Below are 23,698 nucleotides of genomic sequence, written 5' to 3'. Positions count from 1 at the left end.
TCTTTTGTGCTTCATCCATCCAGAACTCTACTGCTTGTAACATTTTCTCTTTATTTTTCTGACAATGCTTAGTTATTGCCATTGGGCAGCCAACTGGTGGCTGCTCAAGTCTTTTCTTGAACCTGCTTAACTACTTCACACTGAGGCTCCCAGTGGTAGGGAATCCGAAATACTTTATCCACAACGGGACATACATAATGCTATCAGTGCCATAATCCTGGCCCATCTGACTAAAGAGAGCCGCAGTGTGAACTTTAGGATTAAACTGTAGGTCTTTAGTTACCTGGGATCCCATTTGCTCTCTCACTCGATCTTGGCGACTCAGAGAAATTTGGCCCCAACAACCAAGTCTCACCTCCCTTTTTATCCCTATATCCCTATTTAATACCCAATCAGCACCCTGTACTATTGGTATTACTTATGCACTCCTCCCCACGGTCCGGACCTATTGCTCTAAAGATACGTCTATCAGTAGAGGCCTCGCTCTGACCAGGCTAGTCTTTTCTGATTGCGCCGTCGAGCGTCCTGCCCCGACTGCCACGCAATGTGTTACACCGTCATGCAACTAACTTTGTCCAGGGCGGAGTGCTTTAGGCGAGGTGGAGGGGTATAAAGTTCAACAACGATCAAATAATCTTAAACTTGTCACTCACCACCTATTTGTTCGTTGATGAGGCTTGGACTGCGTGCGGAGGGATGATTAGTCACACCCGCCCCCACGGTACTTCTCCCTTATTCTGTGGGATTTTCCCCTGCTGTTGGGCCCGGCTTCAGCCAGAGAGCGTCCTCGGTGGGTGTTTCACTCCTCCTCCCCTCGCCGCAGTCCGCTGCTCATCCTGTTCGTGACGCCAAATTGTGGTGGAAATCGCTGGATGACAAGTAATAATGATGGTCTCTGAGTCTGGATCAAGAGTGAGTAGCAAGTTTATTAAAAGTGATCATAACAAAAATGTATTCTCTCTCCCCTACCTAATCTCTCTCACTGTGTGTCTTGCTTCTTATAGCTTTCTCTTGTTCCCCCGCCCTTACGTTCCTCTTATGGCAGTAAGCATTAGTCAGCATTGTTCTCAATCGTACACCTTTCTCCTACATGTTTATCTTATACGACCTGCTTACAGCAAGCAGCCAAGGCAAAACATCCAGTTTCGACCCGTAGCCTTGTGGCTAGGCGCCACTGCCTTGCTGCATCTATCTTCCCACTCTGCTTCTGTTCTCATAGCAAGGTCACTTCCCCTTATCTCCTGAGACACAAAACAATCCCGCTACCTCTCGGCCACTGTGACATTTAGAATCATCCTTAAGCATAAAAGCTCAAAAGTCATATTTCAACACTATTAAATACATTTCCACGACAGATGCTATATCATGGGAGTAATTTTACTTTTGAGTCATTTCATGCCAGTTCAGATAGGGTTGTTGTTGCATGTTTAATATTGTTCATTCTTTTTTTGTTGTTGCTTGTTTCAGCTGAATTCTAATATTATCATGTTTTCACTCCCCCTAAAGTTTGTTTCTTTACTAGTTTAAACAATATTTCCCATGTTTAGGGATTAATATCTCCAGACATAAGATTTCCAGCTATGTGCATTTTGGCAAAGATAAAGAGAAACATGATTTCTCTATTTGTTATAAATCGTCAGAAATTACAGAAGGCTCAGTTTGTTCTTATGGTATCCTCCACATGGGGAAAAAATGTAAGTGTTTCCAAGTTTGAATCATAGCACTCTCAAACATGATAATGGGATTACACATACATATGGTAAATCATATCAGTGTTTATGCTTGACAATATTTTTTTTACTCTGACTATAACTTCAATTTTTAGTTTATTTATGGAAGATTAGCAGAACAGTTTGGACAGTGAAATAAAGTTGTGAGCAAAATAAATTGTTTATCTTTACTTCCTCAATTTCTGCCGCTTGATCATATATCCACCTTGCTGGTGTACAATTAGAGACTGTAGCTGTTGATGCAGTTTTTGTTAATCATCCTCTAACCCAGTGGTTCTCAATCCCAGTCCTGGTTACCCAAGATTATACACACTTTTGTGCTTTGTCACACAAACATGATTCAACTCATTAACATGTACCTGGTGTGAAAAAAAAAAACAAAAATGTGCACATTGAAGAGTCACAAGGACTGGGATCAGGAACCCCTGCTTTAGCCTGTTTGTCGTATTTTGCGCTTCATAATGCGCCACACATTTTCAACGGGAGACAGGTCTGGACTGCAGGCAGGCCAGTCTAGTACCCGCACTCTTTTACTAAGAAGCCACGCTGTTGTAACACGTGCAGAATGTGGCTTGGCATTGTCTTGCTGAAATAAGCAGTGACATCTCTGAAAAAGATTAAACTTGATTTTGAGCTGTAGCACAAGGCTATTACTTTTAAATGAAATTATTTTATAATTATTATTTCTTCGAGGGAACGTGTTATTAGAACCATGCTGGCAAGCGGAGGCACGAAAAAATGAACTTAATTCATTCACTGCCAGTTGGTGGCGATAGTCATAGGCGCTGTTGCTGTAGGTCCACGTGAAGAAGACGAGGCTGCCGTTGAAGATATGTAGCTAGCTTAGCTGCTAGTTATCTGAACAAAGCTTACAGTAACAAACTCCGTGAGATTTTAAAAACCGGACGTTTACACACTTTAAGGTAAATGCACTTATCCAGTTGTTACTACAGCGTTTAAAGAGCCTTGTGCATCTATTAATTAGTTGGGTGACGCTAGCTGGCTTATATTAGCTTGTTAGGCGCTGTGTGAGTAACTAGCTCAACTAACTAGCTCTGTTGCGGCTAAATCAGCCATAGCATGTTAGCTGCTGGGAAATTCAATCGCTTGGTTACTTGAGCTCGGGGTTTGCAATTTAGTTTCACTCTATAAAGAGTGTATATTGTTTTCCATCTGTGTTATTGCGCAAAAAAATATTTTTTTAATAGTCGTAAATAGTGCGATGTTTGACGCTAGCCCTATCTTTTTTTCTCAGCAGGTGGAAGTAACTTAGCTGAAAAATGATGAAGTCGTGTATAGCAATAAAATGTTAACTACATTTTTAAAAATGTATCTAGTCATCTTTTAAGTTGTTTCAGTTTCCATTATTTCGGTCGTAATGTTGTGTCTTTTCCAAGGAATCAGTGTCTACTGCTGTGTCTTGACGAACCCGTTGTCCAGCTGAGCATTAGCTACAGCTTTTGTTTCTTGGCAAATGAAGGAGAATAAGGAGAACTCCACTCCTGTCAATTTGACGACAAATCTGGACCACATCAAGCCATGCTGGTACTGGGACAAAAAGGACCTGGCCCATACCCCATCCCAGTCCGAGGGCCTAGATCCGGCCACTGAGGCCAGATACAGAAGAGAGGGGGCCAGGTTTATATTCGACGTTGGAACTCGACTAGGACTGTATCCTTTCATTTTCACATTGTGTCACCTTTTTTAATTGGACATTTTGCTGTCTTGATAAATGGCATATTTTAAACCATATTATTTATAGAATAGCAGGCTGTTTTTTTCCCCTTGACATTATCTACTTCAACAGACACTATGATACTTTGGCCACAGGAATTATATACTTTCACCGCTTTTACATGTTTCATTCTTTCAAGCAGTTTCCGAGATATGTAAGTGTGACGTATAATTGTTTGTATTTTCATATTTATATTTTTTTCTTGGTCCAAAAGTTATCCTGTATGCCATAGTTTGCCATCTTTTTTATTCTTAAATATGTAAATGTTAAATCTGAAGGTCCAACGTTTTTGTTTCAACTACTTTAAATATGTCCTGTTTTTTTTTTTTTTTTTTTTTTTTTTTTTTTTTTGAATGCCATGCTTGCAACATTGGAAATGCCAGCAATGCAGCAATTACAAATATCATCTGTTATTTCTTTAGGATAATCACATTTTACAACAGTGGGGGCTTTCTTTATACCTCTGTAGGAGATACCTGCCACTGGGTTAATGACACTAGGTCCATATGTGGCTGCTCTAGAGTGTTTTGTTAACACTGCTGTTCTGTGGAGATCATACAAGCTGTTTGTGCACAACTGAAAGACACCAAAGGGTGCAGTACATGAATTCTCTATTGAAATGGATGTGCGGATACTTTTAGCCAATATGCTGTTACAATGACAGTGAAGTTTTGTCTGCGGAAGCAGTTTGCTTACAAAAAAGTCTTTGTCCATTTGTAACAAATACTCTACCTAAAAATGTTATTTTTGAACTTTTGGTGAAGTTTTATAGCATGGAAGATATTAAAGTTATTAGTAGATTAGTATAATATGAATAGTGCTCAAATATATATATTTTTTTAACTCTAGGTGACCGGGGCTTGCTGTCTCTTTTTAGCTGGAAAAGTTGAGGAGACTCCGAAGAAGTGTAAAGACATTATCAAAACAGCTCGCAGCCTACTTAACGATGTGCAGTTTGCACAATTTGGGGAAGATCCAAAAGTGAGTAGTATTGTATAATATTTGGAGGTTGACTCTGTTGAGTGGAGTGTTGAGTCTGTATTCCAGCACAATATTAGTCCAAGTAATTATGAGGTGTTGTAATATTTTGAATATAAAAAAAACATATTTTACACATCTGTCTTTATTCTGCATATGCATCTTTCCATTTGGACCAAATTAACAAAAGTATGTTGCATAACTAAATCTGCTTTTGTCTGTGCTTGGAGAACTGATGTAAGCAAGTATTTCATTCCTTAACAGTTTGAGGTAAACATGGTTTAGGCATGCAGTTTGCAAATGTGTTTATTGGGTTTTAGCTACATTAGCTTCATATTTTCTGCACAAAACTAAAGAAGAAAACTTTGTTTTTTGTGGTAAGTGGAAAATTTGATGAATTTGGTGCTTTTCCAAATAGTTACTTGAACTTTTATCAGTTTAAAATGGAGGGGTTGAAAAACAACATGCTATACAAATTTTTAACACGTATGAAGAGTCTGAAAACGCATCCCTGGTGCAAATGGTCAGAAACAGTGTGGTGAATGTTGTTGTTGTGTTTTTTGTTGTTGTTTTGTTTTTTGTGAGAAATTTGGTTGTTATTGGAGGCATGACATTTACAAACAGGAAGAAGTTATGGTGTTGGAGAGAATATTGCTCCAGACAATCAAGTTTGATCTACAAGTGGAGCATCCATATCAGTTCCTCTTGCGCTACGCTAAGCAGTTGAAAGGTAACTGATGAGGTCATTGCCATTACTCATTTGAAAGGAGTTTTAGGTGCTTAAGTGTGAGTTAGATGTATGTACACTATATTGCCAAAAGTATTCACTCACCCAATTGAATTCAGGTCTTCCAATCACTTCCTTGGCCACAGGTGTATAAAACCAAGCACCGAGGCATTCAGACTGCTTCTACAAACATGTGTGAAAGAATGTGTGGATCTCAGGAGCTCAGTGAATTACAGTATGGTACCCTGATAGGATTCCACCTGTGCAAGTCCAGTCATGAAAGTGGAAGGGATTGGGAATGACAGCAACTCGGCCACAAAATGGTGGTAGGCCAGATAAAATCACACAGTGGGGTCACTAGAAGCTGAGGAATGTAGTGGACAGAGGTCACCAACTTTCTGCAGAGTCAGTCGCTACAGACCTCCAAACTTAATGTGGCCTACAAATAAGCTCAAGAACAGTGCATGAAAAGCGTCATGGAATGGGTTTCTATGGCTGAGCAGCTGCATCCAAGCCTTACATTGCCGAGCGCAATGTGATGCATCAAATGCAGTGGTGTAAAGCACTGCCACTGGACTCTAGAGCAGTGGAGACATGTTCTCTGGAGTGACCAAGCACGCTTCTCCATCTGGTAATCCGATGGATGAGTCTGGGTTTGCCAGTTGCCAGAAGAACGGTACTTGTCTGAAGTGTAAAGTTTGGTGGAGGGGGGATTATGGTGCATGGAGAGCTTCATGGAATGGGTTTCCATGGCTGAGCGGCTGCCTCCCAAGCCTTACAACACCAAGCACAATGCAAAGCATCGAATGCAGTGGTGTAAAGTGCTGCCACTGGATTCTAGAACAGTGTAGACGAGTCCTGTGGAGTAACGAATCACGCTTCTCAGTCTGGCAATCCGATGGACAAGACTGGGTATAAAGTTTGATGGAGGGGGATTATGGTGTGGGGTTGTTTTTCAGGAGTTGGGCTTGTCCCCTTAGTGAAAGGAGCTCTTAATGCTTCAGCAGACCAAGAGATTTTGAACAATTTCATGCACCCAGCTTTGTGGGGACGGCCCCTTCCTATTCCAACATGACTGCGCACCTGTGCACAAAGCAAGGTTCGTAAAGACATGGATTAACGAGTTTGGTGTTGAAGAACTAGACTGTCCTTACAACCTGATGGAAAACCTTTTGGAGGAATTAGAGTGGAGACTGCGAGCCAGGCCTTCTCATGCAACATCAGTGTCTGACCTCACAAATGTGCTTCTGGAAGAACGGTCATATTCCCATAATTCTCATAAACACACTCCTAAACCTTGTGGAAAACCTTCCCATTAGAGTTCAAACTGTTATAGCTGCAAAGAGTGGGCTGACATCATGTTAAACCCTGTGGATTAAGAATGGGATATCAAGTTCATATATGTGTGAAAGCAGACCAGCGAATACTTTTGGCTGTGTGTGTGTGTGTGTGTGTGTGTGTTCATTTATTTTTGTGTTGAATCCCATGGAGTTTTTTTTGTGCTTTTGCAGGAGACAAGAACAAAGTGCAAAAGCTGGTGCAAATGGCTTGGACCTTTGTGAATGACAGGTTAGCATTAAAGCCACTGCCCTGCCTTTTAAATACAGTTGACATATTTAGGATTTAGGATATGTTCCTGGCGGGCCAATATCCAGCACTGTTAGGTGATTGATATGTATGAACACACCTTTAACTCATTTGTTAATTGCCAGGTATAGTGTGTGTTTCTCTTCAAATTAAATAATGCTAATTCCTGATTTGCTTGACATCAGACATTACTGCAGTAATAAATGACCAGATGTTAATAATTATGTCAAGTAACATAACACAAAAACATATTTACATAGGCATATCCTAGATGGAAATGCAAGCAAGTACCTTGGCTATTATAGCTTTAAATATTTTTGTGTGTCCCCAGCCTCTGCACGATGCTGTCTCTTCAGTGGGAGCCAGAGATCATAGCTGTTGCTGTCATGTATTTGGCTGGTCGCCTGTGTAAATTTGACATCCAGGAATGGACATCCAAGCAGTCGTCCCGGCGCTGGTGGGAACAGTTTGTGCAAGATGTCCCTGTGGAGCTGTTGGAGGGTATGATGAATAGATGATTAAATAAACATAAGATTTTAGGCAGTTAGGAACAATCATTGTGAGATTCATATGCAGTATCTCAAAGTGTGTACACCCCTCACATTTCTGCAAATTTTTGTATTATATCTTTTCATGGGACAACACTATAGAAATGAAACTTGCATATAACTTAAAAGTTAACTTAATAAGCTTGCATTACGTTATACATTTACTGTCCTCTGTGAGTACACCTCATAGTGAACATGTCCAAACTGTGCATGTATCAATAGTTTGTGTGACTGCCATTACACAAGTTGCTACTGGAGTCCTCTCCCACTCCTTCATGATGACATCATGGAGCTGGTGGATGTTAGACCCCTTCTGCTCCTCCTTCCGGTTGTGGATGCCCCACAGGTGCTCAATTGGGTTTAGGCCTTGAGACATACTTGGCCAGTCCATCACCTTTACCCTCAGCAAGGCAGTTGTCATCTTGGAGGTCTGTTCGTGGTTGTTACTGAGTTGGAAAATTGCCATGCAGCGTTTACAAAGGGAGGGGATCATGCTCTGCTTCAGAATGTCACAGTGCATGGTGTAATTAATGTCTCCCATCAATGAACTGCAGCTCCCCAGTGCCGGCAGCACTCTTGCAGCTCCAGACCATGATGCTACCACCATCCTGGTTGACTGTAGGCAAGAGACAGTTGTCTTGGTACTCCTCACCAGGGCACCACCATGCATGCTGGACACCATCTGAGCCAAACAAGTTTATCTTGTTCTCATCAGACCACAGGACATTGTTCAAGTAATCCATATCCTTGAACTACTCCTTGTCTTCAGCAGACAGTTTCTGGGCTTTCTTGTGTGTCTTATTTCTGGAACAACGGCCATGCAGAGTTTATGCATTGTGTGGCATATGGTCTGAGCACTGACAGGCTGACCTCCCACTTCAACATCTGCAGGATTGCTGACAGCTCAAACGCATCTGTTTTTTGCCATGAGCGAATTGTACCCAAAACACCAAATTTAACAGCCCTGCTTCCCATTCACACCTGGAACCTTGTAACTCTAACAAGTCACACAACACTAGGGAGGGACACCAACTCAGTTGGGCACAATTTGGACATGTTCACTGTGAGGTGGACTCATTTGTGTTGCCAGCTATTTACACATTAATGGCTGTGTGTTGAGTTATTTTCAGAGGACAGTAAATCTGCACTGCTACTAAAGCTGTACACTCACTACTTTGTTATATCCAAGTTTAATTTCTATAGTGTTGTCCAATGAAAAGATTTAATAAAATATTTGCAGAAATGTGAGGGGTGTACTGTTTTGGATATGTTATGAGAATGCTAAAGTTAAATATGGTGATATCCAAGAAAAAATTAATAAAACACATTTTTAAAAAAATGTAGGCCATCAGTCATAAAAATTCACAATGCGCACCCCTGCTAAATGTAAATTTAATGTGCCCTAATCTTAAAACATTTTTTTTCCTTTTTCTTTTTTGATGTAAATTTTTTTTTTTTTGATGTAAACAATTTGATGTTTGTAAATTTTTAGACAAGTTGACTTTTTGAATGAGGCACAATACAGCAGCCAATCAAAACATAGCTTGCTTGTCATGTCAGTCTTAAAGGCATGCCTGTTTAATTCTAAGGGATAAAGTGGTTGCAGAATGCTAATGTAGAAATTAATTATGACTGTTTTTGTTACATAAAACCACGCAAGCATTGTAAGTGGACCTCAAGGGAGAAAAAATAAAATGCAATAGCCACGTTTACATGCAGCCTAATAATCTGACTAATAGCTTGATCAGAATATATGTCCATGTAAACACCTCAGTTGGAATAGTCTAGTCTGATTGAGGCTATTCGGAATACAATTTCTATCCGATTGAACAAGGTGGATAACCCTCTAAATAATCTGTTAAATAGAAGAATAATCGCCATGTTAACGCCTTAATCCGATTACATTCCCATCAGAACATGTAAGTACGTTCTGCGCATGTGCTTTGCATCATAGCGAAAGGCATGCCTGTTTTGCCCAACAGCCACCAAACGTTCAACATGGCAGAGCGGAAACTGGAGTCAGAATCAGAATCAAGCTTTATTGGCCAGGTATGCTATGCATACGAGGAATTTGGTTTTGGTTACAGGAGTTCACAGAGCACAGTATCAGACAGAAATTCACATATAGGGAATCTTCTTCTTTCGGCTGCTCCCTTTAGGGGTTGCCACAGCTGATCATCTGCCTCCATCTTGCCCTATCCACTGCCTCCTCTACTTTCACACCAACCATCTCCATGTCCACCTTCACTACATCCATAAACCTTCTCTGAGGTCTACCCCTTCTCCTTCTACCCGGCAGCTCCATCTCCAACATTCTTTGCCCAATATATCCACTATTCCTCCTCAACACATGTGCAAACCATCTCAACCTGGCCTCTCTGGCTTTGTCTCCAAACTGCCCCACCTTCATTGTCCCTCTGATCTGCTAATTTCTAATCTTGTCCAGCCTTGTCACTCCCAACGAAAATCTCAGCATCTTCATCTCCGCCACCTCCAGCTCAACCTCCTGTCTTTTAGACAGAGCCACAGTCTCCAAACCATAAATCATAGCAGGATGCACTACTGTCTTGTAAACCTTCCCCTTCACTCTTGCTGCTATCCTGTCCCACATCAGCCCTGACATCCGTCTCCACCCACTCCATCCTGCCTGCACCCTCTTCTTCACCTCTTTTCTACACTGTCCATTTCTCTGAATGGTTGACCCAAGATATTTGAAGTCATCCACCTTTACGACCTCTACTCCCTTGCATCTTCACCTTTCCACCTGTCTCCCTCTCATTCACACACATGTATTCCATCTTGTCTCTACTGACCTTCATTCCTCTCCTCTCCAGTGCAAACCTCCACCTCTCCAGATTCTCTTCCACCTGCTCTCTACTCTCACCACAGATTACAATGTCATCTGCAAACATCATGGTCCATGAAGCCTCCTGCCTGACCTCATCTGTCAACCTGTCCATCACCATTGCAAATAAGAAGGGGCTCAAAGCCGATCCCTGATGTAACCCTACCTTCACCTTGAAACCATTTGTCACACCAACTGCACACCACTGTCTCACTATCCTCATACATGTCTTGCACCACCCTAACATACTTTTCAGCTACACCTGACTTCCTCATACCGTACCACAGTTCCTGTCTTGGCACCCTATCATATGCCTGCTCTAGATCCACAAAGACACAATGTAGCTCCTTCTGACCTTCTCTGTACTTCTCTACCAACACTCTCAATGCAAAAATTGCATCTGTGGTACTCTTTCTGGGCATGAAACCAAACTGCTGCTCACTGATCTGGACCTCTTGCCTTAGCCTTGCTTCAACAACTCTTTCCCATACCTTCATGGTGTGGCTCATCAACTTTATACCTCTGTAGTTACTGCAGCTCTGCACATCACCCTTGTTCTTAAAAGTGGGGACCAATACACTGCTGCTCCACTCATCAGGCATCCTCTCACTCTCCAGGATTTTGTTAAACAACCTGGTTAAAAAGTCCACTGCCTTCTCTCCTAAACATCTCCATACCTCCACAGGTATGTCATCTGGACCAACTGCCTTTCCATTCTTCATCCTTTTTAAAGCTGCCCTCACTTCCACCTTACTAATTTTCTGCACTTCCTGATCCACTATGTCTCCCACCGTTGTCCTCCTCTCTCTCTCGTTTTCCTCATTTATTAGTTCTTCAAAGTACTCCTTCCATCTACTCAACACCCTCTGTTCACTCACTAGTACATTTCCCTCTCTATCCTTTATCAGCCTAACCTGCTGTACATCCTTTCCAGCTCTATCTCTCTGTTTAGCCAAACAATACAAGTCCTTTACTCCTTCTTTACTGTCCAGCCTCTCATACAGCCCATCGTAGGCCTGAGCCTTTGCCTTTGCCACCATTCTTTTTGCTATGCGACTAGCCTCACAGTACTCCTGCTTACTTCCTTCATCTCTCTGGTTATCCCACTTTTTCTTAGCTGCCTTCTTCTTCTGAATACTCTCCTGGACTTCCTCATTCCACCACCAATTTTCTTTGTCTTCTTTCCTCTGACCAGACGAAAGACCCAACACATTCTTGCCAGTTTCTCTCACCACCTTAGCTGTAGTTTCCCACCTCTTTTCACCAATCTCTCCTCTCTAGGGACACCATCTACCACTTCATCCATCTTACACCAAAATTCCTCTTTCTCCTCTAACTGACAACCAACCTCTGGTGCATATGAACTGACCACATTCAAAATCACTCCATCAACCTCCAACTTCAGGCTCATGATCCTGTCTGACACTCTCTTTACATCCAGAACACTTTTCCCAAGCTGTTCCTTTAGGATTATCCCTATTCCATTTCTCTTCCTCTCTACACCATGATAGAACAGTTTGAATCCACCTCCAATGTTCCTGGCCTTGCTTCCTTTCCATCTGGTCTCCTGAACACACAGAATATCTACCTTCTCTCCATCATGTCTGCAGCCTTGATGGTCTTCGACCTACAGTAGTCCAATTTCCACCGGTACCCTGCTGGTCAACAGCACTGGAGGCGGTCGTTGTTAATCCGGGCCTCGACCGATCCGGTATGGCAATCATATTTGTGATCCGCCTGATAGTTTTGGCACAAGTTTTACGCCGGATGCCCTTCCTGACGTGACCTCACCATTTATCCGGGCTTGGGACCGGCACCAGAAGTACACAAAGTACACCCCTAATGGCTGGTTTATTCACATATAGGGAATAAGATAAAATAAGTACAATAACCTCTAAAATTAAAATATAAAGTAAAATAACCTGCATTCCTACTCACTCACTCAGACACATACATGCACACAAACAGTCAGACCTGTAAACCTTACATTGTGCAATGTATGAGTCTAAAGTTAAAGTGCTGATTGCAGCAGCAGTTAAAGGGTGTATGGTGGCAAAGAAAGGGGTCAATGAGACGACAGTCAGACAGGTGGGGTAATATGGCAGGTGAAAAGATGCTAGAATAAACACTGGTTTAAGCAGCAGTTCCAGAGGATGGAGTGATACTATATACGAGTCTATCTAGAAGTGCAGTTTGAATGTGGAATTGTTTTGTGTGATATTTTAACTGTTCAAAAGGTGATGGCTTGTGGGAGAAGCTCCCTTGTAGCCTGGTCCTCATTTGGCTGAAGTGCTGGCCTGAAGGAAGGAGCTGAAACAGGTGCTGTCCGGGGTGAGAAGGGTCTGTGGAGATATTCTCTGCATGCTTCCTGGTTCTGGTGGCATGCAATTCTAGCAGTGTAGGTAACTCAACCCCAATTGTCCTCTCTGCAGACCTGATGATGCGCTGCAGTCTGTGAAGGTCATGCTTGGTAGCTGAGCTGCCCACACTGTGATGGACGTGGTGATGACAGACTTTGTGATGGCTGTGTAGAACCGCACCATCAGCTCCTGGACAGGTTGAACTTCCTCAGCTGATGCAGGAAGTACATCCTCTTGGTGATGGAGCTGATGTTGCTGTCCCACTTCACGTCCCTGGTAATTGTTGTGCCCAGGAATTTGTAAGACTCCACTGCCATCACAGTTCTGTCCAGGATGGTGAGGGCTGGCAGGGCTGGAGGGCTCCTCCTGAAGTCCACTGTCATCTCCACTGTTTTTGCTGTGTTCAGCACCAGGTTGTTGTGGCTGCTCCAAAGGACCACCTGATCAACCACCTGTCTGTAAGCAGACTCGTCACCATCTCAGATGAGACCAATGACTGGTGTAATCTGCATACTTCAAGATCTTGACTGAGGGGTCCGTGGAGGTACAGTCATTAGTGTACAGAGAGAAGAGCAATGGTGAGAGGACACAGCCCTGTGGAGCACCTGTACTGATGGTCTGGGTGTTTGAGGTGAACTTTCCCAACCTCACCTGCTGCTCTCTGCCAGTGAGGAAGTTTGGGATTCACAGGCAGGTGGGGCTTGGCACGTAAGGTTGGATTAGTTTGTTGTGTAGCTGTCCTGGGGTGACTGTATTAAAGGCTGAGCTGAAGTCCAAGAATACAATTCATGCATATGTTCCTGGGTGTTCAAGCTGTTGAAGAATAAACTGGAGTCCCATGTTCACTGCGTCATCCACCGACCTGTTTGCCCGGTATGCAAACTGCAGGGGGTCTAGCAGGTGATCTGTGATGTTCTTCAGGTGGGAGAGCACCAGTCTCTCAAAGGATTTCATGACTACAGAGGTCAATGCAATGGGACTATAGTCATTCAATCCTGTGATGGTTGCTTTGTTGGGAACTGGTATTATGGTGGAACGTTTGAAGCAGGAAGGCACGACACACAGCTCCAGCGATTTATTAAAGAGTGCTGTAAAGACTGGTGTGAGCTGGTCGTAAACAGATGAGACGAGGTTTTTCGTAGTTAGAACGGGAAATTTCGCTAGGTAGTGACCAAGAAATCAGCGTGTTACTAGCGATTTTTATGTGTTATGAAGGAAATGACCATAAAACGCTATTACAGTGGGTATCGTACAATACAGCTGCTTTTTAACAGAAAATACTTACATTTATGTGTCTCCCTGGCCGCTTGTGCAGCCATCTTGCCGATGATTCGCATAGCATTCTGGGAATTTTCTCATAACACTCCATTTTTAGTGAGCCTCTGAAAAATCTCTGTTTGAAGGGCCATGTAGCCCATCTCGACAACAATCGGGAAAACCCTACCCCTAGATGTGAACATGCAAAATGCAGGGGTAGGGCTAAGTGTTAGGGGCAAGGGGTGAAATGGGATTGGGAAGTTCATGCTCTGAGCTTTACAAGATGGCAGTGGCACGGGCTTATGTCCAGCTTATTTGTCTCAGAACACATTTTCCTCTCGTCACTTCCTTTATAAGTACGTGTGAAATACATTTTTTTGAGTCTGACATCATTTTAAAGCAGTTAAAAACACAAGCACGCCAACTGTAAACTCCTCTTGAGGGGACTGGACCTCATGATGCTCACTGTCGTGATAATGTTTACTCTAAGCACTACTCCACGCATACACGTCATTTTGCATTGGATTACTTGTAGTGAGCATGTAAATAGAGATTTTCCATCAGATTGTTGAATAGAGTGAGCAAATAAACACCTCAGTCTGAATCTAATCGGATTGGTAAAATCTTTGCATGTAAACATAGCCAGTGATGATGTACGATATGGGCTCTTTAAATAACAAGTGACAAGCACAGGAACATTATTAGTGATTGTGCATTATCAAGCTCTAATCCACAACTATACTAACATGCACTCCTCTGTGGGTTTTTTTTTTTTTTTTTTTTTTTTTTTTTTTTTCTTCTCATCCCTCATTCCTCTCATAGTTAGGTTAATTTTTGCTCACACCCAGTCCCTATGATTTTGTTTACCTAACTGCATGCATTCCCTCAGGGCAGGTCTCTAACCTAATCTAGAGCCATACTGACCCTCACTTTGTGTGGGTGTTTCGGTCCATCCATCCCACCCATCCATCCCTCCCATAGCGTCCCATTTATTTTCACCCCCACGCAAACTTTACTATTTCTCTTTCAGGAGCCACAAGACTGCATATACTTAGTCAGGGCAGGTGCCCTTTATTTTGCCCAACAGCCACCAAATTACTCAAGTACTTAATAACCCACTAACAACCACTTAGTAAACACCCTGTACACAGTGGCAACCGTTGGGCAACACCTTAATAACCAACCCTTATACCATAGAAGGTGGATATACCATGAAGGTCTAGCAACACCTTAACCACCCAATTCACTATACTAAGCGTAGCAACCATAGCAAGTTTGCTATGGCAACAGCACTTTATCAACCACGTAGCAACATATTGGCAAGCTTAATCTGTGCCGTCACTCTGCAATTTCTTCAAGAAATGCACTGATTTAGTTCTCCTTCTTTTTTTCCTTATTTATTTATTTATTTATTTTGTCTGATTTCTTTTCTGGTAATTCGTCCTGCAGTTTTCGAAATCTCAACATGGTTCCAGCTCCAGAATGTTCAGTGTGATTGGAATTGTATACAGGTTTTTGATCCAGCAAACGTTTTTCACACAGCCTTGATTTATTGAGTCTTGAGTATTGATTTGTTTTCTCCCGATGTTCACAATTTGATATGAAATCAGTTATGCTTTCTTATGTTTTACATGTCTTTTGCAGATATCTGCCACCAAATCTTGGACCTATATTCCCAAGGCAAGCAGCCCATCCCACAGCAGCCCCAAATGCAGGAGAAAGACAAGCCACCACAACCTCCTGCCAGCCAGCCAAGTCAATCTGTTGGACTGAACCCTGCAGCTCTGCCTCCACTTAAGAAAAACTCCCCACAGGCTAGTCCTCCACGGCAGCTTAAACGCCAACATGTGAGTGGAATCTTTTTTTTTTTTTTCTTTCTCTACTGTCAGATATAAATTATATTTACTATGTACATTGCTTTTTTTTTGTTTTGTGTGTTCTAATATGTAATCACCTCTGGTTGAGAGTATGCTCAGCATTGTGGCTGCCACTTCTCTCTTTGTCATCTTTCATTTTTTGGATCTCTGACGTTTGTTTTTGCTGTAACTCTGGATCTTTGGCTTATGGACTTTGTTAAACATTTCTGTTTTTGATTGGACACCCTGACTACAGCCCTGGTTGCTGGGCACCCTGAGCCCTCTCATGCCTTTCATGTTTCAGCTGTACACTGACTACTTTACACTATATTTCGAAAAGTATTCACTCAAAAAAATGAATTCAGGTGTTCGTCACATCCATGGCCACAGGCGTATAAAACCAAGCACCTAGGCCTGCAGACTGCTTCTACAAACATTAAGTTTGGAGGTCTGACTCTTCTGAAAGTTGGCGACCTCTGCAAGTATGTACCTCATACCAGTTCCAGTATGGTACCGTGATAGGATGCCACCAGTGCGACAAGTTCAGTCGTGAAAGTGGAAGGGATTGGGAAGACAGCAACTCGGCCATGGAGTGGTAGTCCAGGTAAAATGACAGCATGGGGTCAGTGGATGCTGAGGTGCATACTTGCAGAGGTCGCCAACTTTCTGCAGAGTCAGACCTCCAAACTTAATGTGGTCTTCAGATTAGCTCAAGAACAGCTTAGAGAGCTTCATGGAATGGATTTCCATGGCCGAGCAGCAGCACCCAAGCCTTACATCACCAAGCACAATGCAAAGTGTCAAATGCAGTGGTGTAAAGCGCCGCCACTGGACTTGTTCTCTGGAGTGACTAATAGCGCATCTCCATCTGGCAATCCAATGGATGAGTCTGGGTTTGGCGGTTGCCAGAAGAACGGTACTTATCTGAAGTGTAAAGTTTGGTTGAGGGGGAACTATGGTGTGGGGTGGTTTTTCAGTAGTTGTGCTTGACCCCTTAGTTGAGTGGAAGTGAAATGAACTCTTAATGCCTCAGCACCAAGAGATTTTGGACAATTTTATGCTCCCAACTTTGTGGGAACAGTTTGGGGATGGCCCCTTCCTATTCCAACATGGCAGCGCAACACCAGTGCACAAAACAAGGTCCATAAAGACATGGATGAGCAAGTTTGGTGTGGAAGAACTTGACTGGCCTGCACAGAGTCCTGACCTCAATCTGATAGAACACCTTTGGAATGAATTGGAGTGGAGACTGATAGCCAGGCCTTCTCATGCAACATTAGTGTCTGACCTCACAAATGCACTTCTGGAAGTATGGTCAAAAATTCCTATAAACATACTCCTAACCCTTGTGGAAAGTTGAAGCAGTTATAGCTACAAAGGGTGGGCTGGAATCATAATAAACTCTCTGGATTAAGAATGGGATGTCACTCAAATTCAAATGCTTGTGAAGGCAGACGAGTGAATACTTTTGGCAAAACAGTGTATATCCAAGACTCATTTCTATAGTGTTGTCCCATGGTTGCAGAAATCTGAGGGGTGTACTCAATTTTGTGAGATACTGTATGTGGATGTTATGGTAATGCTAAAACTCATTCAGAAATTATATAAAATTACAAAAAATAAAGAAAACCCATTAAGCGGGTTAGTTAGTAGAGGTGTGCCCATCATGAATTTTTATGGCTGATGGCCTACATTTTTATTTAATTTTTAATGCTAAGTTTTTTTCTGCAATTTTGCCCAGCTGCTTCCCTGCTCTCATTTACGGATGTATGACTTCTGGTGTTTGGCTAATATGGTGTATGGTTAAAGCTAACAGCCTAGCTACATACAGCCTTGCACTCTCCCTCCGTTTGTGTCTTGGAGGGCTGCGTCCCAGTTATTTGGTCACACAGGCAAACTTCTAGGATCAGATCAAACAAAAATGGAATTAACAGTGGGGTTCTTTGCACATTCTGCAAAAGCTCTTCTGCTTCGATCTCCTCCAATATTTGAACTATAAATCTTGATAGAATAGGCCTTCTGAACACTCGCTTCAAAACTAATAAGCATCACTGATAAATTATTTGAGAAAATAATCAGAAAATAAATGAAATCAGAAAAATCTGGTTTTGCTCATGCTGACAAACTTGGCAATAGCCTGGGGACTACTTCTACTTAATTATGTTAGGAACATTGGGACATACATTTGTCTAAGCCTAGTCTCAAGCAAAGAGGAGGTCTAGCTGCATTTTTTTTTTTTTTTTTTTTTTTTCCCCAGCAGTTTGAATGTTAAAGAAGTGCTTTTTTTTTTGTTTTTCTTTCAATGTTTTCCTGCAGATATATGCCTTTTGAAAGTTTATTCCCTCACTCCGTTGCTTCTGTTGCTTATCTATCATCCTTCCAAATTAGTGTTTGTGGCCCCATCTGTCTGCTGTGCTATTGTGTTACTCACTGACTTTAATATTCATGTTTACGCAAACACATACTGCTCCTGACAGTCCTTGAATGTTTAGATTTTACTCAGCATGTTAATTTCACTACTCACAGTCATGGTCGTATACTAGACTTATGTTATACTGGTCTCAAATATATTTCTGTTACTGGTTCTTTTGCCGGTTTTTCTTAAGTTGAATGTTACCCCTAGTAATGTTATTTCCATAATGTTTAATTCTGTTGACCACCATCTGTTTTCCAAATCTCTTCAGACATCTTTCTGACTTTTCTGATGCCATGTTCTCGCTCTACAATGAAACTTGAGCGTCTGAGAAAACTGGACTTGCTGTTGAACTGTTGAACTTGAATTTTTAGGGAGTACATCTGTAGGTACAGGGATGCTCTAAATGCTGCCTGCTCTGCCTACTATTCAAATATTATAAATGGTGGTAGCGATAGGCCCAAAACTCTGTTTAGGACTGTACATAAACTTCCCCATGTCATCCACTCCCTGTTCCTCTTTTCATTCTTATGCTTTTTAGGATTTATTTAGGATTAAAATGAACAGCATCTATCAGCTGTTCCCTGCTGTAGAACAGTCCTCGTTCTCCAAAATTACTTTGAAGTTAAGTGTTGACAGTATCTGCTTTCACCCTTTTTGATTCGTCTGCAGCAGAGGTCACTAATAGGCAGACCGTGGTCCGAGTCTGGACCCAGACGGTGTCCTATGTGGACCTGGACCTACAACTGATAAACTATGGAGAATTATGTAATTTCAACAGGGGTGGTCCTATTTTAATTTGCCTAACTTTTCTAGCCTTTAGCAGCCTGGAAGATTCACAGACCAGTCACATGCGTTGTAAATTTCACACGTGATGCTACTCAGCCAGTCGGATCTGTGCATTATGATGGGCACTGAGACCCGGGTCAGTTACCTCACACAGGGGAGGGACAGGGCAAGAAACAGCAGTCAGACAAGAAAGTAGACCAGAGGAAAGTTATTTCACATGATATACTCTAAAAAGAGAAAACTGACAAATGTGGAAATATTGCTGAATTGTACATTATTTGATTAGACATTCAGCTGTTGTCTACATAAGTTGTTGATTTACCTACTAGGCTACATCAGTGACTAACTATCGATTACTGAAATGAATAATCAGTTATTCAGATTGTGAATCACAACATTACCAAATAGCTTTTATGTAGCTATTAGCTTTTAAATTAAGCTTGAGGTTATTTTATGCATTTTCTAACTAATAGTGACGATGGTGTAGTGAATTCCTGAATGTTATTCATCTGTTTTAATTAACTTATTTTATTGAATTATTTTATAAGTTGGTGATTTATAATCCAAATAATCAATTATTCAATTCAGTAATCAATAGATTAATCGACAGTAAAAATTAGTTGTTTATTGTAGCTCCATTCTGATCCTGTCTTACAGGCAACAGTTTATTGGTTCATACAAGTGATCCATTGCTCAGGGAGTGCCCCAAAGCTCTCTCCTTGGACCCTTGCTTTTCATATTATACATCTCACCACTAGGTCAGATCATTCGTAATCACAGGTTTAAATTCCACTGTTACGCTGATGATATCCAGATGTACATAAGCACTGCATCCCCCACAATCTCTGCTCCGTCAATAAGCACATGCGTTACAGATTTAAAATACTGGTTTAATTTCTTGAAACTAAATGTAGACACAACTTAAGTTTTGTTGAAGGCCCTAAAAACACTGGTTTCCAATGTTTGGTTTTTTTTCGCTGTGAACGTAGATGGCATCCCTGTCAAATCAGTTCAGGTCAGTAAAAACCTTGGATTTGTTTTTAACTCTTCAGTTTCATTTGAACTTCACATTAAGGCACTTGATAATACTGCATTCTACCACTTGCACATCTCTGCCCTGTGCTCAACAACGTTGACGCCACAGTGCTGGTCAACACCTTCATTTTCTCCTGGCCTGATTCATTATAACTCCCTCTTCAATGGTCTCCCTGCTAAATGCTCAACTGGCTTCAGTTGATTAAAAACTCAGCAGCCAGTGTCCTGTTTTACCAAGCGCCCTGCACACATCACTCCCATCCTCCATCAGGTAGTTACCAGTGTCCTCCCGTATCAGGAATAAACTTCTCCTTCTAACCTTCAAAGCTCTTCATGGTCTTGCCTCTATTTCAGTGAACTCATCTGTACTGTCCCTCTTGCTCCCTCAGATCTTCTAGCACTGGAATCCTTGCTGTCTTAAGAGCAAGACTGGGTGGCAGGTCTTTCAGTGCCACAACAAGGATTCCAGTGCCAAACTTTGGAACTCTCTGCCTCAGTCTCCTTCATGACTCCACTACCCTCTCTTCTTTTAAAGTTCAACTTAAAGCCTTCCTCTTCACAGCTTCCTACTCTTCAAAGTTTTTTTTCTCCCCCTCTCTGCTTTGTAAAGCATCCTTGGGTTTGTGAAAGGTGCCATATGAATAAATGAAAGTTTCAGTAGGTTTGGCCACTGGGGTTGTTAGTCATAAATATATTAATTACATGTTATTAATATTTACGATTTTTATTTTATTTATTTATATTAGACCCAAAATCTATATGTATCTAATGTAGTACAGTGTGCCAAATAATTTTCCAATATTTAAAAAGTTGATTTTTATTCAACGTGTTGTTGCTCTATCAAATCATCACTGTGGCTAAGGGCAATGCTAGCTTGATGTACTTCATCACCAGTCTCAGTTCCTAATCCTCTCTGTGGAAATTGCAATGCTTGGTCCAGCCTTTATGGGGTGCATTAGCACTCAAACGCAAATCAGCAAAAATGCTATTACAAGGTGATTACAAAGCCTACAGATAAACACGTAGTGTCATTTGATGTCTAGTGCTAAGAACTGAGAACCACTGGCTTAGGGATGTTAGGCTCATAATAACTAATGGATCATAAGATGTTTTAAAAATGTATTTTACATTTCTGCCTTAGGAAAGCAAATGTGTAGAGTGGTAGACTTTACACTAAATAATTAGAAATGTCTTATTCATGAACAGTGCTTCCCTCAAACTGAATTTCTTTGTCTTGTAAAGATTTTTTTGTTTTTGGTGTTGTTTCCTAGGTTTCTCCAAAAGAAGAGTCTAAGGTTGCCACAGGTAAGGGTCATAGCTATTTTAGAAACAGTCAGAAATGGAATGTGGAGTTTGACAATGGTAAAGGCTTTGTTTTAGCTTTTATTTTCTTTTTCTTTTATTAATTTAATTTTTATATAAATTATTTTTTTTCTAGAGCAAGCTGGTTCTAAAATACCACGGTTGGAAAGCCCAATGCCTCCCCTACCAGTTGCCCAGCCTCCTGGTAAGAATATTGGTTATTATACACACAACCTACTATATACAAACACACAAGTTTATACTGTGGTTCAGTTACAATTTTGAAGTTCCTTAAATAATCTTTATGGTTCCCTATTGCCAAGTTTTCAAAGAAATTAATGCATATTCTTGAAAGTCAAGGCACTGCTGGGTAGACATTGCCTTTGTCATTGCTTGTAATTGGTAGGCATTGTTTGTGTTTTAGGTAGATACAAAACATGATAATATTAGAATTTTTCCATCTTCATGCTCTGCACCTGCCCTGTTTAGATCGCAAAGGCCCAACCTCAGCCCCAGCCCCTCCTACAGAGGTGGAGCCAGCAGCCTCTGCTGATTCAGACTTGTCCAAGGCACCTCCTCTGCCCCATGGAGCTCCACCCCCTCTGCCTCACCGCCCACCACCTCCACCCCCCTCCAGCTACATCATGGGCATGTCCACATCTAGCTCTTACATGTCAGGGGAGGGCTATCAAAGCCTACAGTCTATGATGAAGACAGAGACACCATCCTATGCTCCCATGCCTCCCTCTTACCCAATGCCTTACCATCCACATGTTTACCCTCCTCCAAATCCTCCACCACCAGGCCCTCCACCACCTACAACTTACCCTCCTCCTAACCTTCCACCGCCCACTCCGGCCTACCCTCCACCAGGCTACAACCATAGCTACCCTCCTCCACCCCCCCGCATGCCACCAGGACACGCGGTTCCTCCTCCAGGAATGGGTTTGCCTCCTACTGGATATCCGCCTCCGCCGGTCCCTCCAGGCCAGCCACAGGTTCCCATGCCACCCGGCTTGCCACCAGTGGCAGGGATGAACCGTGGAACCTGGATGAGATGAAAAGACAGGTGGTCTTTCAGAGAGAGTAAAGGGTGTGGACAGATGCCAGAGAGATCTTCTGCTTCATTCCACCGAATTTGTCATTTATCACCAGTATCAGGATGTTATAATGTTGTTTAGTCCTGTTTAAGTAGTTGTGAAATACACTATGAACCTTTTTGTATGAGTTTTGCCTGAATTCTGTTGTAAGTATGGTATAGAACCCTCATGTTTAGAAACCTGTGTTTATATTCATAATACTTCTCAGAATAGGAGTGCAGACCTAAGAGTTGAGAGTTTATCAATATAGATCCATGTCCTCAATTTAATCTTGATCATAAAAACAAATGTCTTTTAGATCTGTGCAAAAGGAAAGTTCTGCCCCAGCAATCCAACAGTGAGCAAAGTGTGTAAATCCAGTAACTGATTTTTTTTCCTCTATATATAATCACTTTGCAAGGTTTTAGTGAAATAGGAGGTAATAACAAGTGAATCCTTTTGACCAGATGTGAAATGGAGCCAAGAACAGTTATTTCTTTAAAGAGAGTGTTCCTTGTTTAAAATAATACATGCTTTCCATACATCTCTATGAATGAAATGTTTGGACCTTTCTGAAAATATGAATCACCCATTGTAGATAATGAAGTTGTAGTATCAGGAACATTTTGTCTGAGAAGATTTGTGAATACAGACAAAAATAAGTGTTATTCTTATGGTGTCCTTTTATGCTACTGTGCAACTGGAGACATACATATTTGTTACTTACGTTATCTTTTAACACTTTATGGTGGGCTGCTTCTCCTGTTTGTTCAAAGCATTTCTCTTTTACATGAACTAATTGTGATCATCAATGCTCAAGTCAATTCATAGCCATTGAACCACTGATTTCAATATAGTATGCAAAAGAGAGCATATTTTGTAAGTACTTTATGACTAGGACAGGCGATAGCTTCATTTTAGCTTCTCTGGATGTGGCTTAGGCTAGAATCCTATAAGCTTGCTGTGTTTAGTATGTCTGTTTTTGGATTTCTTTGACACTTAGGGTAATAAAGATCTTTTTCTTCCCTGCTTTCAATCAAATTACTTGCTGGTTGTTGCCTCCCATCTCATGTCCCTGTCTTTACTGTGTACCTCAAACTTGTCTGCTGTTAACTGTTGTTTTTTTTCTGTATGAATAGATAAAATATGAAATGTGATTTGCTCATAATAAATAGGACTGTCCTATTTAATGTTGTACTACCTTTACTGAACAAGTGATTGTTTAAATCAAGGTCACTGGATTAAAAAATAGGAAGCCTCAGATAATGACCTGAAAAGAGGGTAACTGGAGTCAGGTTCCAACTTCTAAGTTTGTGCTGTCTTTCCAAATAATATAAAAACTTACATTTTTGATATATAAAACCACAAAGTTTTATTCTATATACAGCATACATATTAGGCTAAGATCAGCAGAAAATGCTGGTTTAAATATAGGAGGGAAAGGAGAATGAATCTGA

At 41.5% G+C, this 23,698-nt stretch overlaps 1 protein-coding gene across 3 annotated transcripts; it reads left to right on the top strand.

Moving 5' to 3' along the window:
* The first annotated feature begins 2,512 nt into the window (after window positions 1-2,512).
* Window positions 2,513-23,431, top strand: ccnk (cyclin K). 3 transcript variants are annotated; one of them, XM_017688679.2, is made up of 11 exons: window positions 2,513-2,653; window positions 3,128-3,401; window positions 3,538-3,619; window positions 4,315-4,446; window positions 5,068-5,173; window positions 6,682-6,739; window positions 7,089-7,258; window positions 15,412-15,614; window positions 21,132-21,165; window positions 21,299-21,367; window positions 21,652-23,431. In XM_017688679.2, the coding sequence occupies exons 2-11, from the start codon at window positions 3,205-3,207 to the stop codon at window positions 22,221-22,223; spliced, it is 1,623 nt and encodes a 540-aa protein (XP_017544168.1). In that variant the 5' UTR covers window positions 2,513-2,653; window positions 3,128-3,204; the 3' UTR covers window positions 22,224-23,431. The 3 variants fall into 3 exon arrangements, with proteins under 3 accessions (XP_017544168.1, XP_037393671.1, XP_037393672.1); XM_037537774.1 differs by having other exon boundaries at window positions 5,029-5,173; XM_037537775.1 differs by having other exon boundaries at window positions 2,516-2,653; window positions 3,211-3,401; window positions 5,029-5,173.
* The last annotated feature ends 267 nt before the right edge of the window (window positions 23,432-23,698 follow it).

This window comes from Pygocentrus nattereri, chromosome 4 (genome assembly GCF_015220715.1).
Source record: "Pygocentrus nattereri isolate fPygNat1 chromosome 4, fPygNat1.pri, whole genome shotgun sequence".
Lineage (NCBI taxonomy): Eukaryota > Metazoa > Chordata > Actinopteri > Characiformes > Serrasalmidae > Pygocentrus > Pygocentrus nattereri.
The sequence above is the reverse complement of the archived record's forward strand: the minus strand, read 5'-3'. Positions and strand labels throughout refer to the sequence as shown.